This window comes from Pungitius pungitius, chromosome 3 (assembly GCF_949316345.1).
Source record: "Pungitius pungitius chromosome 3, fPunPun2.1, whole genome shotgun sequence".
Classification (NCBI taxonomy): Eukaryota; Metazoa; Chordata; class Actinopteri; order Perciformes; family Gasterosteidae; genus Pungitius; species Pungitius pungitius.
In genome coordinates, this window is record NC_084902.1 from 1,487,232 (window position 1) to 1,497,000 (window position 9,769).

Consider the following 9,769-nt stretch of genomic DNA (forward strand, 5'->3'; position numbering starts at 1 on the left):
GTTTAATAAATGACTATGAATTCTCTGATAATACTCATAGAGGTGGCTTTTTATTTTATTTTTGTCGTTGTCGTCGTTGTGTGTTGTGCTCTTTTGTCTCGCCGCGCACCGGAGACTCCTTACGTGCCCTTTGTGTGTGTGTGTGTGTCTGTGCGCGCCTGCGTGTGACACGCGCAAGACGACGTCAGGAGTTGTTGTGTGTGTGTGTGTGTTTTTGTGCTTTCTCCGGCATTCCTACGGTCCGTGAACGCAGCAGCGGCGGCCCAGCGTCCGGTAGAAGGAGCTCTTCGGGTCTTACCTAACCCGGCCGAGCACACACAAACATGGCGATGGTGCAGCGCGCTCTCCCGTGGTCACTGTGCGTGCGGCTCCTCTGGCTCGCCGGGATTTACGCGTCCTCCAACCTGCACGCCGAGCGGCCGCGCGGAGGCTTCTTCGCGATAGAAGCGAGGAGGGATTTACAGGACGGAGGAGGAGGAGGTGGTGGTGGTGGTGCTGGAGGAGGAGGAGGCGCCGCCGCCGCCGCCGCTCCGAGAGCCGCCGCGGGCGGGTCGGACTCCGGCGCCTATCCGCCACATCGAAGCCGCCGGAGCCCCGGAGAGTCGGCCATGCCGAAGGTGTACGGCCAGGTACGTGCATCGCGCCGCGAGGCTCCACGCTGCGCTTTGTCCGCAGACTGTGTGCATCCCCCCCGGGCTGCCCCTCCGCTGCAGAGGGACCTGGTGAAAAGCGGAATAAATGGCGCAATCTCCGGTGTTTGCGGTGTGCGTCGCGTCGCGTCACGTCTGGCGGAGCCCGGAACGTCTCCGTGGAGGTTTTGGACGTGCACCGCGGTGCGCGTGCGTTCTGCGGCGGGGCGACTCGTGTGTGGCGGGTAACGCGGGGTTTACGTGGACCCCGAGGTCACCGGAACACCCGTGACATGTGACGACGGGGTGCTGTTTTTGTGTCGCAGCGTGTCTGTCTGCCGTCACACACACACACACGAAAACGAACTCCGACTCAGACCCGCTTGTGTAACGGTGGTTCCGAGGGGACGGAACCCGCGTGTTGTGGTGGAGTCAGACGCGTGTGTCAAGATGTCATCATGACTTCAAGTAGAGCTCAGACAGGGGCCCCCACAACAAGGCACCTTCAGGGTGGTGTTTCTCACCCCGTAGGAAGTGACACACACACACACACACACACACACACACACACACACACACACACACACACACACACACACACACACACACACACACACACACACACACACACACACACACACACACACACACACACACACACACACACATACATACGTACATGCGCACGCCTCTTGTGACGCATGCTGTTTTGGACTGTGTGTGATGTCCTACAAAGGTGGAGATGTGGAGACAGGTGGTGCTGTCTTTCATTACCAAAGGTTCATCCCGTAGTCTGACATCTTTAAGAGAAAAAACACCAGCGACCTCGGTGTCATTGTCCCAAAGACAACGTGTCCTCATGTTTAACTCGAGGTGGTGTCATTGTCCCAAAGACAACGTGTCCTCATGTTTAACTCGAGGTGGTGTCTTTGGGACAACGTGTCCTCATGTTTAACTCGAGGTGGTGTCATTGTCTTTGGGACAACGTGTAAATGTGAAAAGTCTGAGCTCATCTACAGTTGATGGACGATTAGTTTGTTTTTTGACAGGTTTTCACAAACTACGACACTAGTTCCTGAAATAGTCACAAAATGCAATATGTTGCTTTTGTCTACATGGAAACAAAAGGTCTCTTTTTTTTCATGTGTTGCTCAAGACAGAAAATAATGGTTTACACAGAAGTGAAATGCAAACACGTCGCTAAGCAACAGTCGCTGCAAGTGACCTTCTTTACTATATAAAAAATACCAGTTATTGGTTTCTGGAGGGACGGGTCAAACAAGCAGGACTTTTAGACCAGGAGAAAATGTTTGGTGGTTTTTCTGAACCAACAGACCCGGTTTAATTGATCTCAACCTGTGATGTTTAAGTATTTCCGTCCTTACTTTGTCTCTTTCAGCCCAACAGCAAAGTGGTAGAGATGATGTTTGAAGTTATTCTCCATATGAAGATGAAACCCATCTCCCTGGAAGCCTGTGGAGACCATTAATGGGCTTTGAACACAGCAAACGGCCTCCAGAGACTCCGATCCGGTTTCTAGTTGTTCCCACGCTTAGCTTGTGGAGGGTTTGTCCCTCAGCTTGTCGTCCCCAAGGCGTCCTCAAGGCGTCATAAGCAGAGATAATGGTTTGCACACATAATGAAGGACCACTGAGTCAGTCTGAGCCGTGGACGTAGTCATGGTGACGTCACACGTCTGTTTGGCGACTGAAGGTTTGAAGCCATGACGTTGCTGATTTTAATCTATAATTTACTCAAAGAAGAGACTGAGACCATAAACTCATGTTTACAAAGTTCAAGTCATTTTCACTTTATTTACACTGCGAGGGTTAAGCGATCTGTTCCTCTGCAACGTACCTGTTGGTCAGATAACGAGTGCGAGGTGGGTCAAAAGGGGCCGTCTCCGGTTGCCGTGGTTACGGCTTCTCTACTGTGGAGCGGCAGCGACACGGGGAAGCAAACCGGAAACCCAGCAGACGGCTTTTCACCCCCCAGGAAACCACCGGGTTAGAAAAGGATGGCACAATACTCTGTTAATGGAGACAGAAACTACAGGGCTGTGTTTTGATTTAACTAACGTACTGAAGTCATCATAGGGGGGGGGGGGAGCTTTGTTTTTGTTTGGATGCACTTGTCCTCCTAAACCCCCTGTGTGACCTTCCTGCTTCATCATCTCACTTCATCTCACACCTCCAGCGCACACGAAGCACTGAAACTAAACGTGTGTGTGTGTGTGTGTGTGTGTGATTGTTATTATCGAGTGCAACAACATTTGCGCTCGTTGGTTCTCCATAGAAGCTCTTTGAGTCTTTGCCCCCCCCCCCCCCCCCGTGAAGGTGGGGGGGACCATCATGCTGCGAACAGGCCGGCCACTGACGTGCACATGCTAACGTGCACATGCTAACGTTAGCACACAGTCCTCATCGCCTGCCAGTCCTGCAGAGATGATGTCATTGTTTGAGGCTGGGGTGAATAATGGAGAGCTCAGAGCCGAGGAGGGTGTGCAGGATCACCGCCCCCCCCCCTCTCGAGAGCGTGTTGTTGTGTTGTCTGCTCGGCTCCTCTGTGGTACCAGACACAGAGCACAGCTCCTCCAGGAGGCCGTCAGAGAGGAGGAGGAGTGCAGTAGATAGTGTTAGATAAGTAAATCAGTGGTTTCTGTATCGGCTGCAAAAATGACTCAAATCTGAAGATGGTGCTGATGCAGAAATCTGCTTTCTGACTGATCTGTTTCAGGCTTCTTGTTTCCAGGGGACTCTGTGGGACTTGAATGGGTGTCGTTTTCTCACTTTATTGGGTGGTGTTTCTCTCAAAGGTAGATTAGCTGCTTGTGACCTCCTGTGACTTTAGTGAAGGAGCCCATTTAGCCCCTGAACTAGAATCATTAACTCTGAAGGCTTTATTAATGAATGCTCTGATTGGTTGTTCCTGGTCACGTGACGTGCTGACACCCCAACGTTAATTCACAATGGATCTGAGCCAGTTGTTAGACCACAAGAGCTACTTCTGGATGGATCGGCTTTTATTGGCGTAGTTTACGTATCTGCATAGAGACCTGTCCATCAGTGTATAGCCCCGCCCCTAAAGCATCCCCTGCTTCATGGTCTGTTTGACTCTAAATGGACCATCAATCACTAAAAGAACATCATGCTGCATTGAAGAAGACTTGAAACTAGAGACTGAGACCATAAACTCATGTTTACAATGTTTACTGAGGGATTAAATCAAGAGAGAAGTAGAGTCATTTCCTCATAGACGTCTATGGGAGCAGAGGAGTCGCCCCCTGCTGGTCACTACACAGAAGTAGTCATTTCCTCATAGACGTCTATGGGAGCAGAGGAGTCGCCCCCTGCTGGTCACTACACAGAAGTAGAGTCATTTCCTCATAGACGTCTATGGGAGCAGAGGAGTCGCCCCCTGCTGGTCACTACACAGAAGTAGAGTCATTTCCTCATAGACGTCTATGGGAGCAAAGGAGTCGCCCCCTGCTGGTCACTACACAGAAGTAGAGTCATTTCCTCATAGACGTCTATGGGAGCAGAGGAGTCGCCCCCTGCTGGTCACTACACAGAAGTAGAGTCATTTCCTCATAGACGTCTATGGGAGCAAAGGAGTCGCCCCCTGCTGGTCACTACACAGAAGTAGAGTCATTTCCTCATAGACGTCTATGGGAGCAGAGGAGTCGCCCCCTGCTGGTCACTACACAGAAGTAGAGTCATTTCCTCATAGACGTCTATGGGAGCAAAGGAGTCGCCCCCTGCTGGTCACTACACAGAAGTAGAGTCATTTCCTCATAGACGTCTATGGGAGCAGAGGAGTCGCCCCCTGCTGGTCACTACACAGAAGTAGAGTCATTTCCTCATAGACGTCTATGGGAGCAAAGGAGTCGCCCCCTGCTGGTCACTACACAGAAGTAGAGTCATTTCCTCATAGACGTCTATGGGAGCAGACGAGTCGCCCCCTGCTGGTCACTACACAGAATGCAGCTCTAACCGTGTCACCTGTTCTCATCGAGTACTCAGCTGGTGGAACTCCTGAATGAGTAATGAGGACCCACCGAGCTGCTCTTTCATTGTTCAGCATCTAGTCTCTCTGGTTCTTCCCTCCCTGATGGTCAGAGAGCCCCCACCTGGTCCGAATGACCAAAGAACCTTCTGCTCAGCCTGAGTAGTTTGAGTCATAAAGCCTCTTTCGCGTGTTTCCTTTTTTCTTATTTAACAAATGTCCCCTGTCTGTTAATACCGGCTGATTTTCTGATTCTCAGTGGATTAAACATTTTTAATTAATGTGAGGTATAATTACCAAAAGAAACACTACGTTAAACCAGAAACTTGTGGATTTGGATCCTAACAAGACTTTACTTGATGAACTGAACACCCAACGGAGAGATCGTTGCCAGGTCCAATGAGGACCTGGTCTGTCCACGGTGGACTGGTCTCTGCTGGGGGACCTGGGTCTGTCCACGGTGGACTGGTCTCTGCTGGGGGACCTGGGTCTGTCCACGGTGGACTAGTCTCTGGTGGACTTTTGGAGGAAGAGCGAGCTGGTGAAGAAGACGAGCCGTTGAGATCCATTTGTTCTCATCGATCTGTTTGCCCGACAAGGAGGTGTGAGATAAATGTGTGTTGCATGAAAACACAAACACACACACACACTGCATCCTGGTCCGAGGTGATTGGTGTCATCTGGTCATTAAGACACACTCGGGTGTATTTTGTCTGTGGAGGAAATGCTGCGGTTTTAAACGCTGACCTTTGGCTGACCTTTGGCTGACCCTGTGCTTGGTCCTGCAGGTCAACCTGAACGACTCCCACAACCAGATGGTGGTCCACTGGGCGGGGAAGAAGAGCAACGTCATCGTGGCGCTGGCGAGAGACAGCGCGGGGGCCATCGGACCCAAGACCAGCTCGGTGAGCCTCCATCAGCGTCGACACCACCCCAGTCGACCTTTACACCACCTTTACTCCACCTCAGCTGAGTTCTGCACACTGCTTCAGTTACTGAGCAGCTGTGTGTGTGTGTCGGTGTGTATGTCTCGGTGTGTTCAGACTCTACTGATGGATGTTGTTGAGCAACAGATTAAACTCTCCATCTGCCACACACACACACACACACACACACACCCCCTCCTTTGCCGATTAAGTGAAACATGGGACAGTATCGATCAATAGTTAATAGATTTTTAATTCGTCCCGGTTCCCTGAGGCGTAGCTGCTGATCTCTTGCTGTTGTTCCCCCCCCCCCCCCCTTTCAGGTCTACATCTCCTACGACTACGGCACCACCTTCACGCTGGTCTCTGACAGGTTCCGTCTGTCGGGGGTGAAGGCCGAGGGCGGCAACCAGCAGGTCATCTCCCAGTTCTACCACAGCCCCGCCGACAACAAGAGGGTCCGTCTCTAAATATAATGGATGAAAGTGTTTTTACTGCTTACTTTGGTGAAGTAAAGTATTTACTGCTGTGAATTTCCGCTTGGTCACTAAGGAAGATTTAAAGTTAAAGTTACTGAGAGGAAGTTAATGGCCTAAGTTCCTCTTTAAGGCAAAAACAAGAAGTGGAATTAATCTACTGATCGAGAAGATCAACAAAAAAAAGGAAGTAACGTGAATTGGCGTTAAATATAAAGACTTGGTTCCAGAGGGGAATATTCAACATTAACCTTCTCCCCCGTCAAAGCTGCAGAAACCATGTGGTTCTCATATTTCCGATGGTCCTTGAACACATCATGGGGGATCCAAAAGGAAGCTCAATAAAATATTCACTTCTTCACAAGTTCTCAGCTCCTCAGTTCATCCACGAAGCCAAGATGGACCCACCTGAGATGTGTCCATCATTCAGAGAAGCTAAACACAAAGCATCCCTTGTTCCCCCCCCCCCTGTTCTTCAGTACCTGTTTGTTGACTCCACCAACGACTACCTGTGGAACACCTTTGACTTCTGTGGGAGGGTGCGGGGCTTCTCGCTGCCCTTCAAGCCCACCGACCTGCTGCTGCACAGCGGGAGGGCCGGCCTGGTGCTCGGGTACGACGGCTCCCACCCCAACAAGCAGGTAACCAACCCCCCCCCCCCACACTGCTCCTAGTGTCCCGTCGCATCCTGCAGAGTGTTGGATGAACTAAATGAAGTCTGAACATGTGGAATGAAACCTTCTGATTATCTGTTGCCATCAACTTTATTGCTTAGAATGTCTGTAGTGACGAGAGAGTGTCTCCTTGTCTCCTTGTCTCCTTCCATGTCTCCTTCTCTGTCTCTCCTTGTTTTGAGCGATGTCCCCAAAAAGAACCGATCCGTGTTATTTTCCTTCGTTAAGCACAACTCTCGTGATCTTGTGTGTGAGAGCCCAAAAAAAAAAGGAATGAGCCTGACCTACATTCTAACATCCCCCCCCCCCCTCTCTCCTCCTCCCCCTCCTGTAGCTGTGGAAGTCAGACGACTTCGGAGAGACGTGGGTGTTGATCCAGGAGCACGTGAAGACTTACTTCTGGTAAGACAACACAGATGCGTGGGGGGGGGGGAGGGGCGTGTCCCGCGTCGCGTCCTTTAAGGCCCCCGCTGTCGTGTTCCCGCGGCCAATGTTGACTCCTCGGTTTGCGGTTGCCTCTCGTGTGTCGGATGCATATTTCATGATGTGCGTTGAACATGTGACCGAGTGGAGAAGTGGGTGAACGTCGTCTGAAGGAGCTTCCAGGGGATGTTTGTGAAGTCGTTCACTCATTCCAGTCCAGTTGGTTCCTCTGCATGGTTCCTTTAACCCTTCGCAGTGGAATGAGACGCGGCCCAAACGGGGAAGTGCTCAGAAGGGGGCGGGGCGGACGGACAGGAAGTCCTCCGAGCACTCTGAGCCCAGACGGCGTCCGTCGGTCCAACAGGAGCCTTTTGAGAGGAAAACCGAAGACACTGGTCCTCTGTTCGCACTGGATGAGACCCAGTGAACCCCCCCCTCCCCCCCCCCCCACCATACAGCCTCGGGGGGTTATTTTCTGTTCACATTCAGCTTCAAATCAATTTACACAAATTAACTTTGTTGAAGCGATTCAAATAAAAAGTAGTTTCTTTGTAAATACGCCTCAGTTGGAGATCCCAAATGTTCATCGTGGAAGTTCAATCAAATGCAGGCAAAGGTTTTATTGGGGGTGGGGGGGGGAGAATTGGGGGGGCATCTGTATCGGCCGTCTGAATTCTTTAAATACTCGGTTCGGGAAAAGATTTCAAACTCATGAATGTCTGTTACTCTGGGAGCTCACTGGTGCTCACTTTGCCCCCCCACAGGGGCGTGGAGCCCTACGACCCCCCCACCACGGTGCTGGTCCAGAGACACGAGCCCCAGGGCGTCTCCACCGTCCTCAGCAGCACCGACTTCTTCCAGAGCGACCAGAACCGCACCGTCATCCTGGAGCAGGTGGACAGCTTCCAGCTCCGAGACAAGTACCTGTTCGCCACCACCACGCGGGTGAGGGGGGCTCTGGGGGGGTGGTGGGGGGGGGGTCATACTTTAAGTCAACACACACTATGTTTCTGCAAGATATGAATATGTGTATTTATTTGAAGGACGACTTTAAGAAGAAAAACATGAAGCCATTGTCTCAGTTCCTCTTTTCATCGTTAACGGAGTAAAGGAAATCCTCAAAGAGAAGATTCTTCAAAGAACCCAACGGGCCTGAGAGGGAAAGTGGGCGGTCCTTTAGACCGTGCTGCTGATGTCATCCAAAGAGAGGCGGGGCTTCGCCTTGGAGGGTTCAGAGGACTCCTCCTTCTTTCTCTTTGAGCTTTGAGGCCTTTTTACAAGATAAAGTGTGTTGACCGAGCTCTGAACCGAAGATTTGGGTCTTTTAGCTTTTAGCAAAATAATTCTCAGATCCGTCTGAGGGACACACACACACACACACACACACACACACATCAACACATCAACACACACACACACACACACACACGCATCAACACACACACACCCACACTCTAACACCCCACCGTCTCTCTCCAGAAGCTGTTTGGCAGCCACCAGCCGTCGTCCGTCCAGCTCTGGGTCTCCTACAACCGCCAGCCAATGAAAGCCGCCCAGTTCATGACTCGGCATCCAATCACAGTGAGTGTCTCCGAGTCCCTGCTGAGGAGCTCAGATGTTTGTCACAGCTGTCGAGGAGCTGAAGCTCCGAGCCGATCGAATGAGTCGTTTGAATGCAAAACCAGCTGCATGTGACAAAACCATCGTGACTGAGGGAAGAACCGCCCACACCTCCCAGAATGCCCCTCTATGGCCTCCAGTCTCTCCTCACCGTATGAACCCCCCCCCCCCACACAGGAGTACTACATCGCGGACGCGTCGGAGGAGCAGGTGTTTGTGTGTGTGAACCACCTGAACAACGTCACACACCTGTACACCTCGGACACCCAGGGCCTCTCCTTCTCGCTGTCGCTGGAGAACGTCCTGTACTTCAGCCCGGGGGGGTCGGGCAGCAACACGCTCATCAGGTACACGCTCTGACACGCTCTGACGCGCTCTGACACGCTCTGACACGCACACGCCATCTAACGGTCGCTACTCAAAACCTTTTTTCAGAGGTTCTTTGTTTTCTTTGATTTATTTAGTTCAGTTAAGTCTAGTTTATTCTATTTTTTGAAGTTTATTTGAGTTAGTTTAGCCCTGTAGTTGTTTTAATTGTCCCTTTGTTAGATACATTATAGACAGTAGATTGTAAATATTTTACAAAGGATATGGATAATAAAACAACATTTAATTATTGAGGATAATAACGTAATGACAGGAATCCAGTTTTTTGTCTTTCATATGGAACAGAACTCCATCTGCTGGTTAAACCACTCACGTGTCACATGTCACGTGTCACGTGTCACGTGTCACGTGTCACTTGTCACGTGACGCATGTGTGCGTTCTCTCAGATCTGGTTTGATCCAGTTTCCCACGTTTTGTCTGTGAAAGGAAACACAGAATAAAACATTGGTGCAGGAAAGAATTTCTTGTGCCAGAGTTTGCTGATTAAAAAATATTAGATTAAAATATACATAACCAGGAACACTGGAATTATACAATAAAAAACATATTTAAATATATGATTATATCAGAAGTAACACTAGTGCCAAAAATCATAAGTTGAAGTAATACCAAGCACATGAAATTTAAA

At 50.5% G+C, this 9,769-nt stretch overlaps 1 protein-coding gene across 1 annotated transcript; it reads left to right on the forward strand.

Moving 5' to 3' along the window:
* Positions 1-214: 214 nt before the first annotated feature.
* On the forward strand, positions 215-9,132 carry LOC134126970 (sortilin-related receptor-like). Its single transcript, XM_062561005.1, has 8 exons — positions 215-629; positions 5,423-5,539; positions 5,884-6,018; positions 6,516-6,677; positions 7,045-7,112; positions 7,898-8,078; positions 8,613-8,714; positions 8,931-9,132. The coding sequence occupies exons 1-8, from the start codon at positions 324-326 to the stop codon at positions 9,111-9,113; spliced, it is 1,254 nt and encodes a 417-aa protein (XP_062416989.1). The 5' UTR covers positions 215-323; the 3' UTR covers positions 9,114-9,132.
* Positions 9,133-9,769: the final 637 nt, after the last annotated feature.

Excerpts from the sequence above, each read along its gene's own strand:
- LOC134126970 (XM_062561005.1), top strand. The coding sequence starts at position 324 with ATGGCGATGGTGCAGCGCGCTCTCCCGTGGTCACTGTGCGTGCGGCTC. Across the intron at positions 6,678-7,044 it reads GCTCCCACCCCAACAAGCAG|CTGTGGAAGTCAGACGACTT; the intron begins GTAACCAACCCC and ends CCCCTCCTGTAG. Across the intron at positions 8,079-8,612 it reads TGTTCGCCACCACCACGCGG|AAGCTGTTTGGCAGCCACCA; the intron begins GTGAGGGGGGCT and ends GTCTCTCTCCAG.